At 36.9% G+C, this 21314-nt stretch overlaps 2 protein-coding genes across 2 annotated transcripts in view; one reads left to right on the top strand and one right to left on the bottom strand.

The window, feature by feature from the left end:
- Window positions 1-3351: 3351 nt before the first annotated feature.
- mrpl45 (mitochondrial ribosomal protein L45) lies at window positions 3352-13604 on the bottom strand. The gene is made up of 8 exons (XM_041785540.1): window positions 13496-13604; window positions 10855-11044; window positions 9139-9256; window positions 8898-8996; window positions 8445-8493; window positions 8201-8350; window positions 6017-6190; window positions 3352-3776 (listed from the first exon to the last, which is right to left on the bottom strand). The coding sequence occupies exons 1-8, from the start codon at window positions 13556-13558 to the stop codon at window positions 3678-3680; spliced, it is 942 nt and encodes a 313-aa protein (XP_041641474.1). The 5' UTR covers window positions 13559-13604; the 3' UTR covers window positions 3352-3677.
- Window positions 13605-19170: 5566 nt separating this feature from the next.
- Window positions 19171-21314, top strand: part of npepps (aminopeptidase puromycin sensitive) — a 63338-nt gene continuing 61194 nt past the window's right edge. The window contains exon 1 of the mRNA XM_041784778.1: window positions 19171-19550. Coding sequence (XP_041640712.1) covers window positions 19248-19550 — 303 coding nt within the window. The 5' untranslated portion in view covers window positions 19171-19247. The remainder of the gene's footprint in view (window positions 19551-21314) is intronic.

Genomic DNA, 21314 nt, shown 5'->3' with positions numbered 1-21314 from the left:
AATGATCTTCTCTTGTTCTGGAAATCTGTTAAACCCTCCATGCCCTCTCTTTATTGCCTTCTCAGTTGCTGTTTGAATGAATTAATGAAAAATGTTTAACCTTTAATCCAGCAGTACCATAACAGCATTTCATTTTCCCACCCTGAGCTTGATATCAGAAGAAAATGGCTTAAGTTTCTCTACCAATAATTTGTCAAACTAGAATAATAGTGGGGGGATTTTTTACTAGACATTTTTGTTTAAAAGCTAATATTTTGGCCCTTTTTTTGTGTGTCTGGCCCTCATGAGTACTGTTATAAAAGTTCACCATAACTAAGTGCCAGGAACAGAGGACTGCAGTTTTTTAAAGAATTATGTGTGAAGGCGTTTCACAGCCCTGACAGTTTTCTGTGTAATGAAGTCACTCGTCTGTGCCAGAGGAGTAAAACCATGAAACCAGGCGTGTTTTTCTGCTACAGTCCATCCATTCAGCCGTTTCAGTGTTTGAAAGCTGCACCAAGATTTTTGTCATTTGAGTGATTCTAGTTTTGTGGCATTGTTTGCATGTCAGCGTGTTTTTGAATGAACGTACTGTGATATGTTGTCCTGTTGAAGAAAATTAAACTGTTGTAAACATCTACATGACCTTACAGCCAATGTTTCAGTGTTTTATGTCTCTAATGGAGCGTCACATGGACCAGAGTATCCCCGAGCCTCAGACTGGTCCATCATGCTGCGTTTGCATTTACAGTGATTCATAACCCTGTAGAAAAGATTAACACTAGTATTCCACTCTCTGATCACTGCATCTACTACTCCCAGGCAAGGCCGCCAATAAGGGGGGGTAAAGGAGAGAGCTTTCTAGGGCCCAGCCAACCTGGGGGTCCACGGAGGTCCACCGTAAAGTTAAATAACAATGTTTGATTTTTAAGCTGAATAATAGCCCCTGTGTGGAGTTTGCATGTTCTCCTGGCTCGTTATGCTACCCAGTGATTCTTAATTGCCCGTAGGTGTGAGTGTGAGCATGCCTGGTTGCCTCTATAGGTCAGCCCTGTGATTGACAGGCGACCAGTCCAGGATGTGCCCCGCCTCTTGCCCAATGACAGCTGGGATAGGCTCCAGCCCCTTACAACCCTAAACGGAATAAGCAGTGTAGAAGATTGATGGATAATAAACCCTACTATAGAAGCAACAACATATTTATTTATGCTTAAGCCTTCTTCAAAAAGTGAATCAAAATGGATTAAAAAAGATAAGAATGGGTTAAGAGCGTGGAAAAACTGGTAGAAAGGGATTAAAAAGTGAGCCTCATGTACGTTGGTGGCCCAGGTTTAAGTCCGGCCTGTGGCTCCTTTCCTGCAGGTCTCTCCCCTACACTCTCATCCCTGTTTCTGACTTTATTCCACTGTCCTCTTTAAAAAAGGGGATTAAAAAAACCCTAAATTTACCTTAGAAATAAAAAAAGGCAAAGAAAAATGGTTGATAGGGCCAAAATGTGTTTAAATTGTTTGAAATGGGTCAAAAGATGCAAAAACTTGCAGGAAATAAAAGTGGTGAACTTGATTTAAAAAGTGTCACAAATGTGTTAAAAGTGGCAAAATGGATTTTAAAGTGGTAAAAATCTGTTATAATTTGTTAATAATGGGCTCTTATCTATAAATGTTCTACATTGCTTTAGCAATTCAGGGACACTGTGTAAATAATGGGTTTCAAGCAACAAAATTGGTTTAAAGTGGCAAAAATGGGCATATCAAATGGTGAAATGCAGTTTAAACTGGCAAAAATCTGCATTAACATGGCAAAAATAGTAGAATGAGATTAAAAAGTGAGCCCTGTGTAAGCTGGTGGCTCCGGTTTGTGGCTCCTTTCCTGCATGTCTCTCTCCTACACTCTTATCTCTGTTTCTGACTCTATTTCCCTGTCCCCTTTTTAAAAAAAGGCCCAAAAAGCCTTTAAATTAACCCAAAAAATAAAAAAGGCAAAAAAAAGTGGTTGATAGGACCTGAATGTGTTTAAATTGTTTAAAATGGGGTTAAAAGATGCAAAAAACTTGCAGAAAAAAGTGACAACACGGGTTTAACAGTGTAAAAAATGTGTTTAAAGTGGAAAAATGGAATGTGTTAGAAGTTGTAAATAATGGGTTCTCATCTATTAGTACTACACTGTTTATCCCAATCAGGGCCATCGGGTAAATGACGGGTTACAGTAACAAAGATTGGTTTAAAGTGGCAAAAATAGGCATATCAAATAGTGAAATTCAATTAAAACTGGTAAAAAATTGGCATGTTAAAAGTAGCGAAAAAAAAAATGGGTAAGCAGTGGTGACAGTAGGCAGAAAGAGGTAAAATGGGTTTAAAAAGTTCTAGAAAGGCTTAAAAAAGTGGGCAACATGGACTAAAAGTGCCAAAATGTGTTGAATGTGAAAAAATGGGCGGTACATATTTCCATACCACTTTTTAGATTCAAGGTTGTGGGGTAAATGACGGATTACAGGTGACAAAAATTGGTTTAAACTGGCAAAAATGGGCATAAAAAGTGTTAAAAGGAGTTAAAAGTGGCAAAAGTGCATAAGCAGAGGTTACAGCAGGGAGAGAGAGGCAAACTGGGGTTGAAAAGTGTCTAAAAAAAAGTGTTTCTATGTGGTTTAAATGGGTAAGAATAGTTGAAATGGGTTAAAAAAAAAAAAAAAAATCGCAAAATTGATGAAAAATGGCACCAAGGCCAGCGTCAACTCTACTGATCCAACACTCAGACACTGATATTTTCAATAAATCCCACAGGGGGGGAGGGTCCATTGTCTGAGTTTGTCAGGGGTCCAGACTATTCTGATCATGGCAGAGATTTATTAACCGTCAAACTAGAGCATAGGGACTGTTGATACCAGTAAGCCTGTTTCTGGCCTGAAAATTAGCCAACTTTGCTAAACCAGCCTATTTACAGTAATGTTCATTAATGTGCATTGTCTCTGTATTTAAACCAATAAATAAATAAATAAAGTAAACCTAGAGAGAACCCACACATGGACAGGGAGAACATGCCAACTCCACACAGAAAGGCCAGACTAGGACACAAACCTTCTTTCAGAGCACTTTCAGAGTCCTCCAGGTAGCAAAGACTGGTTTACAGAGTCCTGTAAGAGCTGACCCTGGTGTCTGACATCAGCACCAAAGTTTAAATGACCAAATACAAACTGGTCCACATGAAAAACTCAGTCAAGACCAGAATACCCGAGTCCATGTGAACAAACACCATTGTTCTAAATATGAGAAATCCAGTGAAATGTGATGTGAAGAGCAGCAGATGAGACGTTTGATTTTTGTATCTCCTGAGGTCAACATACAGCATCATCAGAGAAATAAACCATACAATGTCTGGAGATCTGTCCGTTTTATTTAGCACATACGCATGTTCAATATTCTCATGGAAATGTGTGAAAGGAGGTGAAATGAGGAGCTGTGATGTGATTATTATTCCACTGTGTTGTGTAATCTGCTGCAGTGAAACAAAGACGAGCTTCTCTGGCTGCTGCTTACAGTCGTTTTGTTCATCGGCGTCTCAGCAGCATTTCACTAACAGATAAGAGCCTCCAAAAGAAGCTTCGCTCGCTGCCAAAGACCACAAACTAACCAGCCACAGCCACAGCGTTTGGCTCTGAGTCCTGCTGAGGTTTGACATGAACAACAGCGCCCTCCAGTGGTCTATTTGCTCCACTGCACGGCTGCTGGTTTGGGAACTTGGTAGTTTAGGGCTTCGAACTCTTCTCCAGGCTTCAGGTCGGGGCCGGGGATCATGACCGTCTAGAGGAGACACAGGAGAAATTTAAATGAAATGACATAAAATCATCACATATGTGACACGTTTTTCTGTGTCAGCTGAACAAATATTCTGGTTTTAAGGTGGAATGACTAGAACATGGGGTGATGTTCCAATACACAACACACTGAGTTTTTCAACTATATAAATGTACTTTCAGAGAAAATCTAGGGTAGGAAAACATCATTTTTATTTGCATGTTAATTATGATTTTGGGGGAAAAAATAATCTCATGTCCATTGCTTACAAAAGAAACACAGACAGTTATGAGCTGATTCACCACTGGATGAAACTGAAATCATGATTCATTTATTTCATTAAGGAATAATTACGTTAGATGTTAAAATCAAAAACTACAGATACCAGTTAAAATAAAAAGTAACAATAAGAGAAGTTGTAAACACCCAAAACAGGGAGTGAAAATTGGCCGGTACTGGCTATAAATTTCAGCCTGTGTTTGCAGATATTGGTAGAAAAAATATTGGCCTATCTTAGCTTTTAACATTGACCTATATTGGCTGTAAATATGGGCCTATATAGGCCAATAATTATCACCCGATATTGGCTGTAATTATCAGACAATATTGGCTGTAGTTATCAGCCTATATTGGCTGTAATTTTGATCTATATTGGCTGTAAATATTGGCATTGTTGGCTGTAAATATCTGCATATATCTGCTGTAAATATCTGCATATATCTGCTGTAAATATTGGCTTATATCAGCTGTAAATATTGGCGTAAATTAGCTGCATATATTGGCATATGTCAGCTGTAAATATTGGCCTATAATCTGCTGTAAATATCGAACTTTATTGGCTAGGAATATTTTGGGTGTAAATATTGGCAGATATAGGCAAATAATTATCACCAAATATTGGCTGTAATTTTGATCTATATTGGCTGTAAATATTGGCCCAAACCAGCTATAAATGTTGGCCTATATCGGCTGTAAATATCTGCATATATCAGCAGTAAATTTTGGCGTATATTGGCTGTTAATATTAGACTATATCGGCTGTAAATATTGGCATAAATGGGCTGCATATATCGGCATATATCAGCTGTAAATATTGGCCCAAACCAGCTATAAATGTTGGCCTATATCGGCTGTAAATATCTGCATTTATCGGTTGTGAATATCGGCATATTTTGGGTGTAAATATTGGCTTATATAGGCAAATAATTATCACCAGATATTGGCTGTATTTTTGATCTATATCAACTGTAAATATCGGCATATTTTGGGTGCAAACATTGGCCTATAATTATTGGCCGATATTGGCTGTAGTTTTGATCTATATTGGCTGTAAATATTGGCCTTAATTGGCTGATATTATTTCACTATATAGTGTGTAAATATTGGTTGTGAGTTTTTGTCAGGACCAACAGACCTACTGTTTGTCAGCTGAAGTGTTTTCTCTGTTAATCTTATTACTTAAACTTTAAGTTCTTTTTTAAAGACTGAAGATTTACATCCAAGCTGCATTTATAGACCAGAATTCTCCAAAATGATCTTCCAAATATCAGCCTATCATTGACAAAAAGACAATATTATTATCCCTAATTTTTCTATTAGAATCATAGTGTTTTTTATTTACAGAATAAATACCTGGATGTGTTTCATATATAGCTAATAACCTACAAAAAAAGTGTGATTTCTGGTCCTTGTTACCCAGCTCATGATGGATGACTGATGTTTTTGGGGGGTGCAGGGGACTGACCTGAAGATTTAAGGTGTTATTGGTCTGTGTTTAGCACTGATCAACCTCTATGTCAGAGTTATGTTATTCTAACAGAATTTTAAGGGCTTTTTCATCATTGAAGCAGGTTTTATTGCTACCCTTATTGAATCCTTTTGTCTCTCTGAGGAGGTCAAACACCTCATAGATCGACGGTGAGGAGCTCGACAGGTCATAAAAGCAGGACTGCTGCAGCATTGGACGGTAACCAAACAGGGACTATTTTAGGGGAAAAGCAAAGACTAGTCAGCAGATGTATTAAAGCATCAGGAGAGAGTGAGAGGAGAATCATTTACTGAAAAATCAGGCATTAAAACCTTTACACATGCCCCAGCCCACATAATCCTGTGGTCATTAAAGTGACTTATGAACTGTCTGGTCAATAAAGGGTTTTTAATTCCCTTTAGACAGGAATGAGACTTGGACTTCTGCCTCCTTCTCACTAAAAGTCATATAAAAAATGGCTAAAGCAGCAGAGGGTCACCTTGATAATGGGGTCTTTGGCCGGAGCCCAGGACGGCACTATTTTTCCGTGTAACCTCCATCGGCTGTAGGGGTTGACGATGTGTCGCTCCATGACCAGGTACTCCAAGACGTCTTTGGGCTGCTCCTCGCTGCCCAGCATCAGTCTCCCGAAGCGGTCGTAAATGGCTAGAGTCTGGGAGAAAAACAGACGTGATGAAAGGTTATTCAGTCGTTTAAAAGCAGGTTAGCGTGTTTTACACCCGACTGTTGAATAAGGCAGTAAAAGGACTGGACTGACCGGCAGACTTCATCTAGTGGATGGAAGTGTAAGTACCCTGCTGTGAAAAAGTTTGTCCCCCTTCCTCATTTATAATGTTTTTGCATTTTTGTCACACTTGAATATTTCAGATCAAACTAATTAATCCTAGTCAAAGTCTGGAAAACCCTCCAATGAGAATGAATTAGACCAATTCTGCAGAGATGAGTGGGCCAAATTTCCTCCACAGTGATGTGAAAGTTATCATTGATGCTTGCCTGCAGTCGTTGCTGCCACGGATGGAACAACCAGTTATCAGGTTTAGGGGTCATGACCTTTCCACACAGGGCCAGGTAGGTTTGGATGGCTTTTTCCCTTAATAAATAAAATCATCATTTTAAATCTGACTTTTGTATTTACTCTGATTATCTTCTTAAGTCTCTGTAGACCAGTGGTTTTCAACGTTGGGGTCGGGACTAGGGCTAGGCCATTTATCGCAAATTAGATTAAATCGCAATAGGGTGCAATATTTCTTTAACCTGAAATTTGTGTTAAAATACCAGTTTACACCTCTTATTTTGCAGCAGAGATGTTGTGCTTTACATATCATGTAATCATTCAAGTGACATAATTATAGAATAGTCTGCAAAAAAATGCTACTTTCTTTATTTTTGTACATTTTTCTTACTGAATATAAGAATGATATAAAAATAACCACTCCCTCCACTACAAAAATTCATATCTGATTTGCAGTACGAGTCAAGATCAACACAATAAGTTATCTGTTGGAAGTAACATAAAATGAGGAACTTCAGAAATAATCGTATATTAAATCGCTATATTGGGGGAAAAAAAATCACAATTAGATTATTTTCCCAAATCGTTCAGCCCTAGTTGGGACCCCATTGAAGGTCACAAGACATTGAGAGGGGGTCTCCAGATGCCTTAAAGAAACTAGGAATATTTTTGAATTCAGTGTTGCCACTTTACACCAATTTTGTCTAATTCTAACCCGTTATTATCACTTTTCCCACCAATTTTGACAACTTTAACACATTTTTGCCACTAAAAACCCATTTTTTGCCTGTTTTAAACCCTTTCCACCACTTTTTTTCTGCCTGTTATTGCTACTTCTAAACCAAATCTTGCCACTCTCTGCCTAGTGTTGGCTCTGTTGGCCCATTTTTGCCACTATTAACCACTCTTTACTACTTTTTACGCCACATTTCACAATTTCATATGCCCATTTTTGCCAGTTCAACCCATTTCTGCCTCAGCTAAACCTTTTTTTTGACAGTTTATATCAATTTTTCATCCCATTTCACCAAATTTCCACCTGTTTTTGCCACTTTAACACCATTTCAGACACTTTATTAATCCCCTTTTACCATTTCATATGCCCGTTTTTGCCACTTAAACCCATTTTGACATTTTTTTCAACTCTAATCCAGGTTTTGGCACTTCAAACCCATTTCTGCTACTTTGAAACACAAATTTCACCACCTTTCCCAGCATTTTTGCCATTATTAACCCATTTTAGCTATTTTTGATGTATTTTAATTCTTTTTTAAACAAAAGGATTAACATTTATAAGAGGGCCACTTACTGCACAAATGAATTAAAATGTGTTTCTTTGATAAGAGTGGTTATGATTCAGGTTAAATATAAAACATCACAGCTTAACTTTACAATGGACCATGATTAAGCTGACCCCAAATCTGGCTGGGCCATTTTCCCCCCTAATGGGCGGCCTTGTCTCCACATGACTTTTCTAGAATGTTCATGGCTGTGTTCATCCACCTTCAGGCACAGTGGGGGTCCCAGGTCTCTGAGACCTTTATTTTGGGGGTCGCGGTTTGAAGAGGTTGAGAACCCCTGCTGTAGACAACACTAGAGTAGAATAACGACAGTCTTTAATGTGAACGAGTAAGTGGACACGAGTCGTACCTGTTTGGAGTGCATGCGGACCGTCACTTGGCCGTACAGGTTTCCTTTAGTGACCATGTCGGGGCAGCGGGCGTGGACCACTTTGGGCAGCTCCAGAGACTCGACAAAAGTCCACCGGATCGTCTTATAGCGGTTTCCCCGTGTCATCTCCTGAACGCAGCACAGAGGAGAAGTGAGGAAATCGGAGGAAAACATGATTCTCAAAGAATCAAAAAGATCAGCCGTGTTCAGAGGAAGAACTCACCGGATAACAGCGCTCTGTCACCAAGGAGTGAAGCTTCTCTTTGTTGAACCTGCAGAACAAACAACACAGGTTGAGCTCTGCCTTTACAAAAAAGGATAAAGAGTGGTGAATAATAGTGGTGAAACTGTGGAACAGTGGTTGAAAAGGCTTTAAAAGTGGCACAGATAAGTCAATTCAACACCGTGTAGCAGCTGCTCTGACAGACAACCTTCCAAAATAAAGAAATCAAAGAATCAGAGAGTTTATAAAGAGCACTGTTTTCTAACTCTCACTTATATGAGCTCTGCCGTGGTTATGGAGATGTTTTAAAGGCTAAAGCTTGTTTTTCTGCTGTGTTTTCCCACTTCACGGCAGATCTAAAGGCATCACACACCCTCCTCTCACTTCTATAAGAAATTTCTCACTGTAATATTCAGCGCCGGCCCTCCCTGTCTGTGAGGATCGGGTTCTTACTGTGCCAGGGCGTTGTGAGCCTCGATAAAGATCTCCTGAGCACGCTCGGCAAACCCTTTTGTCGTGAAGTCGGAGTCGTACTCTTTGATTTTTCGAATTCTGGAAAAGAAAACCAAAAAAAAACAACACTCAGATCATTATAGAGAAGATGCCTGAGAGCTGATAGAGAGGTGGACCCGTCTCCTTAATTTCAGACTCGGCTATTTAAACTCCTTTGTTTCAGTCAGAAAAACAAGCTTACGCCAGCTGTGAGGCGGCGGACTGCCGTATCTGCTCGGTTCGCTGTTTCAGGCCTTCTTTAGAAAGACTGGACAGACGAGCGTCGCCCTCTGGGGGAATGTAGGGGTCGAAGATTCCCGCTGGGAAAAGAGAACACAGAAACCATCAGCCTACACACTCTGTAGAGCTCAGCATACGTCTGTTTATCCACAGGTTATTAATGTTGTCTTTTTGTAGGAATATCTAACCCTTTAGACTTCACTTGCCCCAAGGGTAAAAATGGACACGTCTGCACTAAAATCATAAAATAAAGCAGCTCTATGGAGGTTTAATGCTCTAAATCTGCCACACAGCAGAAAAAAACTCTGATTAATCTCAAACGCTGTGAATATCTGTGGTTTCTTTATTTATAGGTCAGACAGACTGCAGTTAATCAATGGACAGTGCTTTTCTTACTAAAACACCCCGATAGTAAGTGTTATCTTTACTAAATCTAAGGTTGATTATTATCATTATTAAAGTTATTATTATTATTATGAATATTAATATCCTTTATATTACTGATATCATTAATATCAACATCATTAATATAATAAATAATAATAATAATTATTATTATAATTATCAATATTCTGATTCTTATTCTTATTGTTATTATTATTAATAGTAATTTTAATATTATTGCTATTATTAATATTAATATCATTATTAATAAAAAAAAGTAAAATAATTATGGTTATCAATATTCTTATTCTTATTCTTAATATTCTTAATATTATTGATATCATTAATATTAACACCATTATTAATATAATAATAACAATTAGTAGTAGTAGTAGTATTGATATCATTAATATCAACATCATTAATATAATAAAATATTAATTATTATTAATATTTTTGATATTATTATTATTATTGCTATTATTTTATTTTACTAATAATGAAAATAATGATAATGGTAACAATGATAATATTTATTTTATAATAATTATAATTATTATTTTTTATAATCATTTCTGTTATAATTATTAATTTAATAATAATTTTTATTATAAGTATTTTAATAAATGAAAGAATTAAGCCTTTTGTAACTTAAATGGACAGTCCATTTATATTTTTATTTAATTTACAATAAAAAGTCATCAAATACTCAGTAACCTCCCTGTTTGACCATCACTTAATAATGGGTATAAATATATTATTTATCTAAAATGAGATTTAATCCTAATATAACAACACAACAGGCGTTTATGAAACATGAGCATAAAGATGAGGGCGTTTTTGACCCAAAGACAACAAAGGAGTTAAATTAAGGACGTTCTTTAAAAAATGACTATTAAACCCAGAACTTTCAGTAAATTTAGTTTCTGTTAGCGTCATTTAAAATGCAAAAGCATACCGGCTCCAATCCTTAAGAGGGCTTACTGAAAAACCAATCCAAACACCCCTCTTTATCCTGGGGCTTTTATTGTGAAATTCTGCTTCACCTATGTGGAGTTATGTAGTTAACAGAAAGCTTTTCACAGCTAGATGTCTGCTGTCTAAGTTTCAGATCATTGCAGAAGTCCACAGGGTCCAGAACTCTCTGATAGGAGATGACTGGAGGACAAGCTAACAAAACCCCTTAACTAATGAGTTTTAACATAAAAACAGTCTTTCAGCCTGGGTAGAGCCAGGGTAGGATCATGTCAGGGAAATATTACTGACAAACAGGAAATAAAAAGCGTGTGATTACCGGAGCAGGCAATGTTGATGGGCCTTTCAAAGTACTGCTGTCTGAAGACGACGCCTGCCGCTCTGGCCTTGGCCTCCGGGTTCTCCTTCCCCTTCATCCCCACCGCCGGAGGGATGAAATACCGCTTCTTAGTCCGGACCGGGAGGAAAAGTGGTCCAGGATGCCTGAGCTCCAGAGACGTCTCTGCACTCTGACAGATGGAAGAAAAAAGGTTTGGTTGTTGACTCTTCTATCATCAGACACAATTTTAGATCAAGCCTGACCCAGTTATACGCTTCTCAACACAAGGTCTGATTTAATCTGAAGTTTTTACTCTTCCTCTGTTTTCACAGACCTGAGATCAACAGTCAAGGTTTTAGCACATGTGATACTTTAGTCTAAGTTCCAGGAAAATAATTGAAAAACATAATTTTCCTTATTTCTTTTCTGCAAATAACATCGGTAAAACTTTCATTTTGAGGTTTACAGTTGTTATTTTTGTATTAAGGCTGTCAGAAGATACAAATCTCAGAGTTTCTGTAGTTCATCATGATCAATCACAACCCTCTTTTATCGCCTTTTAAAACTCCACTATTTTGTATTTTAAACATTTTTTGTGCCATGTTTTAAAATTTAGACCAGTGTTACTCAACCCTGATCAACCAAAGAGACAAAACATACCTCTGCAAGAGCCACAATCCAAATCTGGGGGCATGAATCTAATCAATACTAAACATGTATGTTAGTCTGAGCGTGCAGAGAGCTCTGATTCACCTTTCATTTTCAGGATTTTTCTTTAGTCATATAAGAGAATAAGATGGGGTTAGAAAGCCAGACCAAGACATCACTTTTTAACCCCAATCTCAACTCTGTCTGATGTTTGTTTTGCTCATTTTAACAAAAAAAAAAAAAAAAAATCATATAAATGTTCTTCTGCTCATTTGGTATAAATGTTGGCTACTCTGCATGCAGAAATAACTAATTAGCTAATTGCAACATTTTGGTCTAATATGGTTACTATTAAAGATAACGTTAAAAATCATGAAATTCTGACAGAAGATACTTTAGATGGATAAAAAAATAGAAAAGGAAAAATATTACTGAATATCATTTTTGAATACTAAAATTACATTACTGAGAACTTGACACTCATCTTAAATTTAAAGAATAAAGATGTAACACATTTTACTGTGTGTGAAAAATCATGATATGACTGTGAGGAAGTGATATTATGGAGAGAAAGAAAATAAATATTGAAATAAAAGTGGGTTTCTTCTTTACATCCAGAGGAAATACACAGAAAAAATAAAAGGCTGTCCATGTTTTGATCATTTAAAGCAGAGATACTCAACATGTGGCTCTTTTATGTCTTAAAATATGTAAAATAGGTTAAAATATATCTTAAATATTATTCCCCCAGAAAACCTTAAAAAAGGGAAACTCTGACCTCAGAAATTATCCTCACACTACTCTGGTTGTTTACCACACTTATAGTTGGCTTTAATGGCCAACTTTTAAATTTGTCTGTATATTTCCATTGCCCTTTTTTGCCACTTTTAATCAATTTTTTACTGCTTTAAGCCCACTTTTGTCACTTCTTTTTGCCCAGTTGTTGGCTCCTTTATCCTGCTTTTTACTATGTGAAATTTTTTCCCCATTTTTGCCACTTTTCACCCATTTAAGCTGTCTTATGCCATTAAATGCCACTTTTTTTCCCCAAATTGTTGCCACTCTTTGCTGTTTATTTCCCATTTCAGTTACTTTCCACTAATTTTTTGGTCATGTTTTTACCACTTTTTGCCACCTGTAAGACATTTTTTGTCACTACTTGCCCAAATTTTGCCATTTTCTGCCCTTTTTTTGCCACTTTTCCTCCCCTCATTTTTGTTGCTTTCACCCCTTTTTTGCAGCTTTTTGACCATTTTGCCCCTTTAACATATTTTTATTGCCACTTTGACTCGTTTTTGCTGCTGCTCTCCACTTAGATTGTGGCTCTTGCAGATGTTTCTTTCAACAATTTGGCTCTTTGGTTGAATGACACTGATTTAAAGCATACTGTATAACTGTGGGGAACAAACGGATGGATGAGACTTATAATGGATCATTTATGTGGTTTAATTTCCCTTTTTAAAGTTTTCTGGTGGAATGATTTTTCCAAGTGAGATCTTAAAGAGTCACAAAAGAACCACGCGTTGAGAATCACTGATTTAGAGCCTCACGGATAACAGAGTTAAGAGATGATAAATAAAGTCACCAGAATCATTAGTCCAGGCTCAGATTCTTCATCTGAACTCCTAACTAACATAAACAGAGGTCAGAGGTCAGGATAATTCACTGATTCACGTTTATAAAGGTGCAGACAAACTCCTCCTGATACATAAATAACATTAGAGCAGTTTATTAAGATCATTCCTTTATAAAAATCATCAGAATAACTCGGACTGTGTCGTTTCGATCATGTTCTCCTAAAACATCCTGGTCTCCATCCTCACTGATTCTCTACGGAGGTTACTGTCCTAACAGTGAGCTAATGCTAGCATGCTAGCCCCGCTGATAATAAATGTAAACTAAAGCGATAAAACATTAAAATAACAGTTTTCTATTCTAAAACGTGTCTGTATTTGATGTTTTTACAGTAAACCCTCTCTGAATGATGTCTTACCTTTGAACCGCTGCATGTTGATCTGTGTAGAGCCACCAGCGTCCTCCTCATGGGCATCGCCATCTTGCCGCTGTTTGACTGACGGGAGGAAGGCGACTTCCGGTCTGTACTTTCAAAATAAAACTTTCAATGGCACAAAACCAGCGTACAGGGAAGTGTTTTAGTGCAGCGGGCTTGTTGTATCATAAAAATGGAAACAAGAAACTAAATGATGGCGGGAAGAATTATTTTTGTCTTTTTTACGTTTAATTTACCAGAAAGGGAAAAAATGTCGTAGATCAGTGGTTCCCAAGCTTTTTTTTCCTCAGGGCCCCCCTAAGAAAAGCAAAGACCCCCCCCCCCAAGACTTGGAAAAAGTACACATCAATTTTAATTGATTTTTAAAAATCCCGACATAAATATGCCTACAGACACTGTTCTTGAAAAAAGCTCTAAGTACAAGCTAGCCATTAACTGGAGTATCTTTTAACTAAACAGTCTTAAATTGTATGAACCAAAAATGTGTATTTCTAAGATTATAAAGTCGAAAAAATGTTGAAAATCCACCCTTTTTTAATGTTTGGTTTTATTGTAAATGCATGCCTTTACAATGTTAAATTTAGGATTTTAAAACTTTAAAGAATTACTTTCTAATGTCAAAGATTAAGACTTGATAAACTTGAAAATTTCTTTTTCTTGAAAATTTTCTTATAAACTCAGAAATTCTGAGATTGTTTCCTTGTAAATATCTGACTTTATAACCCTGAGAATATTTTTTTACCCCCAAATTTTCACTTTTCACAGATCCTCTTCATTTTTCCATCTCTAGAGGTGATTCTTACATGACTATAAATTACATTTCTAATCATGATTTATTGCCTTTGTTTTGTTTTTTTAATACGTTTATCTAATCTGGACAAGATCAGAGCAGGCAGGCTCTGGCTGATACAGCCTCTGAGAACTGCCTGCCCTTTCAGCACTGGCCTTCTGTGGCTTACCCTCCTCACTGAGGGTGTCAGTGACTGTCCTCTAGAGAAATGTCATGTCAGCAGTTTTCCTCATGACTGTGGTTGTGTACTGCACCAGAGTGAGAAGAATAACTGACAAGACACTTCTCCACAGTTTTCTGACATGCAGAGACAGTGGATTTTGAGTTTGTGAGCTGCAATCGTCAAGATGAACCAGTAAGGACCCACCGTAACCAAGGGGTCACATGACCTTGAATGTCCTGTAAAAGACATCGCAGACCTTTTTTCTTGACTTAAACCAATAAAGTCCCAGATTGAAATACACTGAACGTTCTGATGTGATCATGTGATTGGTTGAATAATTTAAAAGTGGAAAAAATGAAAAAGGTGTTAAAAAAAAAGAAATAAAAAAAAATAAAAAAAAATGGAATAACTTGTGAAAGCAACAGTGAAAAGGGTTCAAAAGAGGCAACAATGGGATTAAAATGGCAAAAATAAAATCTTATAGAAATGCAAGAGAAAAATGTGAAGAAAATTGTGAAAAGTGGTTAAAAGCGACAAAAATGGGTTAAGGAGGCAAAAACAGATTTTTAAAAAAAGCCAGAAAAAGTTGTAAAAACAGGTCAAAGACAGGGAAAAAAATGAGTTCAAAGTGGAAGGAAATGGCTAAAAGTAAAATACAGTGGTAGAATTTTTTTTTTTTAAGGAAAAATGACTTACAAAAATGCAAAAAGGGTGTCAAAATGGGTGGAAAATGGTGAAAAGCTGTTAAAAAGTGGCTAATAGGGTATAAAGTGGAAGAAAGCTGGAAAAATTGTCTAGATGAAGTTGAAAAATGGGGTTCAAAAGTGAATTAAAAGTGGACAAAATGAGCATTGACCGGGGAAAAGTGGCATAAATGAACAGAAACAGTGGTGAAAAGGGGTTAAAAGTGACAAAAATGGGTTGAGGAGGCAAAAACAGATTTAAAAAAATTAAGATAAACTTGTAAAAACAGGTCAAAAACTGGCAAGAATGAGTTCAAAGTGGGAAAAAAATGGCTAAAAGTATAATACAGTTGGAGAATGTTTTTTAAAAGGCAAAAATGGGGAAAAGAGGCAAACTGACTTACAGAAATGCAAAAAGGGTTTCAAAATGGTTGGAAAATGGTGAAAAGCTGATAAAAAGTGGCTAAAAGGGTATGATGTGGAAAAAAAGGTTGGAAATATTGTCTAGATGAAGTAGGAAAATGAGGTTCAAAGTGAATAAAAGTGGAAAAAATGAGCCTAGATTGTGAAATAGTGGCATAATTGAACAGAAACAGTGGTGAAAAGGGGTTAAAAAGCTCTTATTTCACTGATCCAGCACACATGCATTGATGTGATCAATAATCATGACAGTGGAGGGAACATTCATCGGGTTTTTGTGTTGAAAGAAGCCCCTGAAAATGATTTTTGTTGTTAAATCTAATTGATTTTGACTTATGTTGTATTATTTTCTAATAACAGATGATAATGGATTAACCACAAAAGCCAAATGTGACATATAGGTAACATTTCCTATAATGACATCAGAGACAGGTGTATTTTAAGTCAGAATGTGTTGAACATGCTCTACTGAGTCTGTGGATGACCTGCTGTAATTTTGCAGTGAGGAGAAACGGGTGTGGGCTCTGATGGGTAAAAACAAGAAAGGTCTTGACATTTTTCAGTTTGTTTGAGATGAGTCTAGAATATTTGAACTTTTTAAATTAAAAATCCACTTTCTCATGGGATTCATTTCTTTGGTGCACATGTGTATCCTGACAGAATACTGTAAAGGAGGCGTTTCCTGGTCAGTAACTGATTGGTGGATTAGGGCTGGAAAAAGCTTTGGTGACGGAAGTTTAAATTTTTTAATCACTTTCATTTTCAATAAGAAAAACACTGACAAAAATAAGAATTTCGCAAACTCTTCTAGGAACATGGATGCTTCAGTGTTTCCATGAAGTGACGAGCAGAACATCTCTGCTGCTAGGAACTGTTTTTGACACATTTCAGCTCAAAGAAATATTCAAACTGCTGCGGTATGAAAATCACAGTTGGACATACTAATATTAATAATACTAATATTAATCTACAGTTAGATGGCCTGCCCAGCTTTAGCAGATACTGAGGAAAATGTGAACTTTCATTACTAACAACATGACAATAATGATTTCCAGCAGGTTTTCCAGGTAAATTCACACCTTTATTAAAGGTTACTAAACTTTTCTGATGTCAAAATGTACCCAGAAAAGTACAAGTACCCTAAAAATACTCCTCAGTTACAGTAATTAGAGTAAATTTAATCTGATACTTTCCACTCATGCGCTGAACCTGAATCTTATTGAAAGCCGTATTCTTTAAAGAGCCCACTGTCGCACCTGTTTGACGTCACCCTGCTCTGTTTTTGTCTTGTAAACAAGCATTTTGCACAATAACCAAGTGTGATTTTTAAACTGGTTCAGTTTTTGGTTGCTGCCAGTAGGCCAAGGAAAACAGGAAATATGATCATTTGAATTTGATATAGTGTAAAAAATAATTTAACATACGGGGTACAGTGTTTCATAGGACACAGGACTGGTGCTGGTCATTTTTTCATAATTTCCTTATTCTGTCAGTTTATAATAAGAACAAAAAATCTCCTAACATTTTTACCACATGTTTATCATTGTTTCTGTAAAAATGCAGCCCAGGTTATTAAATGTTTCCTGTGTTCACAGAATATTGTACAGGGGGATATTAAATAAAACATAAAAAGCCTATGAAAGTAAATGTAATTTTTGTGTTTTTGCATCTATCTACTGGGAGTCCCTGTCAGTCTTTGAATGTTAAAATGCCGTGTGGTTCTCTGTAAACTTATTAGAGTTATTTTAGACTGGATCACTGTTTGGATACAGATTAAGGGTTCTGATATGGACAGAAGTTGTTTGTGGAAATTTACAAGATTACATTTTATTGAAATGACAAATACATCACAGTTTTATTAATATTCAGGGTCTAAACACTTTTATAAAACTTGAAACAACCAAAACATTTTTACATTTTATAAAACAAATCCAGCAAAACACTTTAACAAAAGAAGAAACAAATTAACATTTTACAAAAAAACTGAATATGAAATGACAAAGTCTGAAACTTTTTAACAAAAAAAAAAAAAAAACAAGTTGTTTCTAAAGTTGTAAAAGTGTTTAAATATTTGTCTCAGTTCCAGTAAAAGTTTTGATGTTTAAAAAAAAATGTACATTTAAAATTTTAAATGTAGTTCTTTAAAATTGAAATTTGTTTCATGAAATATAAAAATGTTTATTTTAGGTGTTTCAGACTTTGTCATTTTGTATCAGACTGCAGATTTGTTCCAAGTTTTTAAAAATAGTTTCAGACTTTATAATGTACTGGAAATGTTTGTAAATTTATTTAGTAAACCGTTCCTTTGTTTCGTCTATTCTAAGTGTTTTGCTGATGTAAATTTCTTTCATGGAATGTAAAAATATTTTGGTAAAGGTAAATTTGTTAAAAGGCTTTTAAAAGTGTTTCAGACTCTGTAACTGTGTTTTGTTCTTCCAGGTCACATAGTCCTGTATCTAATACAGAGTCAAAGTCAATATATTTTCCTTTCATAAAGCTGAGGTTGTGTTGAAAATAAGGGTTTAAAACATGAGAAAGGTTAACACTTTCTGAGTGGTTTATACAGTCAGAAGAAAATAGCCTGTACAAGGTTGTAATAGTTAACTAAAACTAACTAAATAACTAAAACTCAAATTCAAAAATCTTTTTAGTTAACTGAACTAAATAAAAACTAAGCTTTACTGAAAAAACTAACTAAAACTATGCTCTTACAAAACTAACTACACTAAAATAAAAATAGAGACAAAATATCCTATTTGTAGTTTTTTTGTAAGGTCTATCTCAGTGTGCGGAGGATTATTTCTCTTTATCCTATTTTTTGTCTTTGACACAACCAGACTGACTGGTGCCTACACCAGAGTCTGGGGAGAGTAAAACTGCCTGATCTGATTGGTTGACTTCACACAGTGGTAGTTTTATGGAGTTTTATTCCAACATCATCATTAGTCTAAACTAATAAAAACTAAACTAAACTAACAAACCAGCAAAACTAAAACTGAACCAGTCAAAACTAAACCGAAATTCAACACCAAAAGTGAAAATGAAATAAAAATAAAAACTAATGAACAATCCAAAACTATTATAACTGAGCCTGTAGACTAAAGATGAATATATTCTCTTTCTTTTTTAATATTGAGCTGAGAAAATGTAATTGTCTTTATTATTTCAGATGAAGTTGCTTTAAGGTGAATTGTTGATCAGAGAATATATGCATATATTTTTTTTAGTAATTTTAAATAATTAATTGTGCTGATGTAATTGTCTTTATTTCAGTTAAAGTTGCTTTAAGGCGAACTGTTGATCAGAGAATATATGTATATATTTTTTAGTAATTTTAAATAATTAATTGTGCTGATGTAATTGTCTTTATTTCAGTTAAAGTTGCTTTAAGGCGAATGGTTGATCAGAGAATTTATCTCTATATTTTTTTAGTAATTTTGAACAGTGAGCTGTGTAGATGTAATTGTCTTTATTTCAGTTAAAGTTGCTTTAAGGTGAATGGTTGATCCTGATCATCGCCTCCAAGCCTTTAAGGTTGTATGTGTTTGCACGCGTTTGGCACGTAGGCTGAAACGTGATGACGTATTGTGTCTGTAGGTCGACGCTGCTTAACTTGAGTTGTTTGGGCTGTCTACGAGGACAGAAGTGTAGCTGGCAGTGCTGAGAGGGTTTCCGTTGATGTTGTTGCTCCTGGGCCGCAGGGTTCCGCTGTCATCCGTACACAGACTCATTACCTGCTGTCCATCCTCAGTACCGAGGCCCCCGGTAGTCAGCTCAGTCCTCCTCAGACTCAGAGCCACCACCACAGTCACCAACAGCTCCGTCTTCGTTAGCGCAGCCGGCCAAAACACAGCAACCATGCCCGAAAGGAGGCCCTTCGTACGGTTACCGACTGACGTTTACCCCGTCAACTACGGCTTATGTCTGAAGCCCGACCTCATCGACTTCACTTTCGAGGGCAAGCTGGAGGCGCTGGTGGAGGTACGTGGACCCGAGCCCGGGGCTTCATCCTCGGATGGATTTGTCTGAGCATGGCGGGGATCTAGTTATGTAATCTGACCAGCTAACGTTAACCAGTAGCTAGCTAATTTGCTCTGTTTGACTGGTAACGGAGAATCGTTAGCCGTTAGCCGGGCAGTAGTGACCTAAGTAGGCTGTCCATGGTAGCTAACGTTAGCCGGCTACTGCTAACAAGCTAATCGTCTCATAGGCTTGCCAAATGAGATCCATGAATGGGGAAATAACGGCTGAGACTAGCCACAGGCTAACTGAAGCTAGGCTAGCACAACACTCTCAGCAGACTTGCATTCTCATGTTAGCTTAGCCGAAGGTCCAGACCGTGGACGTTAGCGGCAAGAATGTCACGATACCAGAAATTTAAACTCGATATGAGTCTAGTAATAATATATCGATATCGATACATGCTTCAATGCAACGGCAGCGAAAAGAGAACTAATGGGCGCCAAATTCTGTGGTCTCTCTGGTGTCAAGTACCAAACTCATACATGCTGCAGGAAATGCACTAAATATTCACAGTTTTTGTGCAGTTTAGGCAGCAAACAGGAGGCTGGCTGCAGTTTTTAATGGATTAATCCTTTCATATGCAGCTGTCTTATCAGATAAAGTTTAGTGTCACACCACAGGAAAAACGTGGTGGAGCTGTGCAATACATGGAGGTTTTAATGCACATTAATATTTTTGAAGATATGAGTAAGATTGTTGTTTATCTCATTATTTAATATTGATTAGAAAGCATGCAGGAGGTTGGCTGCAATTTTGAGCGATTCATACGTTTTGTGTGCAGCTACCTTATGAAATAGTGACAGTTTTTAATGTTTTGTGTCAAACCACAGATGAATGTAGTGGACCTGGGGAGTTTGTAATATATATTAATCTAGTTTTAAAGCAAGAGAAAGGTTTAGACAGTGTTGTTGATGTCAGGATGTAATGTTTACTCAGAAAAACAATAAACACCAGGCTCAGAGTGCAGTAGGGTTGGGCAATTAATCGCAAATAGATTAAATTGCAATCCAGCCTGCTGCAATTTTCAGATTGCAGAAGTTGCAATATGTTTTTTTTTACTAAAGTGTGTCAAAATACCAGTTTAATCAATCAATATTTGTTGCAGCGGAGATTTTATGCACATTATGCAAACATTCGAGTGACATTTTTTTATGATGGTTTACAAAAATCCTCCTTTTTGTGTTTTTATGTATTTTTTTCATCAAAATGAGTGAAACAAAAATGATAACGTCCTTAAACAAAGCAAATGTCATCACATTTGCAATAAGGGCTTAAAAAGTAAGCTCATTCTGTCTAAAACTGATGAAGCCTTGATTTATTTCACAAAAGTCATACCCCAGCTGTGACCATCTGGATAGCAGCCTCACCTCCTCCACCCCAGCCTCCTCCTTTATGGCAGAAAGATTCACCTCCTCCACCCCAGCCTTCTCCTTTATAGCATAAAGCTTTACCTCCTCCACCCAAGCCTCCTCCTTTATGGCAGAAAGCTTCACCACCTCCACCCCAGCCTCCTCCTTCATAGCAGAAAGCTTCATCTCCTCCACCCCAGCCCTCTCCTTTATAGACTAAAGCTTCACCTCCTCCACCCAGCCTCCTCCTTTATAGCATAAAGCTTTACCTCTTCCTCCCCAGCCTCCTCCTTTTTAGCTTAAAGCTTCACCTCCTCCACCCCAGCCTCCTCCTTCATAGCGCAAAGCTTCCCCTCCTCCACCCCAGCCTCCT

Source organism: Cheilinus undulatus, linkage group 4 (genome assembly GCF_018320785.1).
Source record: "Cheilinus undulatus linkage group 4, ASM1832078v1, whole genome shotgun sequence".
Lineage (NCBI taxonomy): Eukaryota > Metazoa > Chordata > Actinopteri > Labriformes > Labridae > Cheilinus > Cheilinus undulatus.
This window is presented reverse-complemented; position numbering and strand designations above follow the sequence as displayed.

Coding starts and splice junctions, on each gene's coding strand:
- mrpl45 (XM_041785540.1), bottom strand. CDS start 13,558: ATGGCGATGCCCATGAGGAGGACGCTGGTGGCTCTACACAGATCAACA. Junction 8,997..9,138: donor TCCGCCGCCTCACAGCTGGC/GTAAGCTTGTTT, acceptor TTTCTTTTCCAG/AATTCGAAAAATCAAAGAGT. Junction 3,777..6,016: donor CCAAAGACCCCATTATCAAG/GTGACCCTCTGC, acceptor TGTCTCCTCTAG/ACGGTCATGATCCCCGGCCC.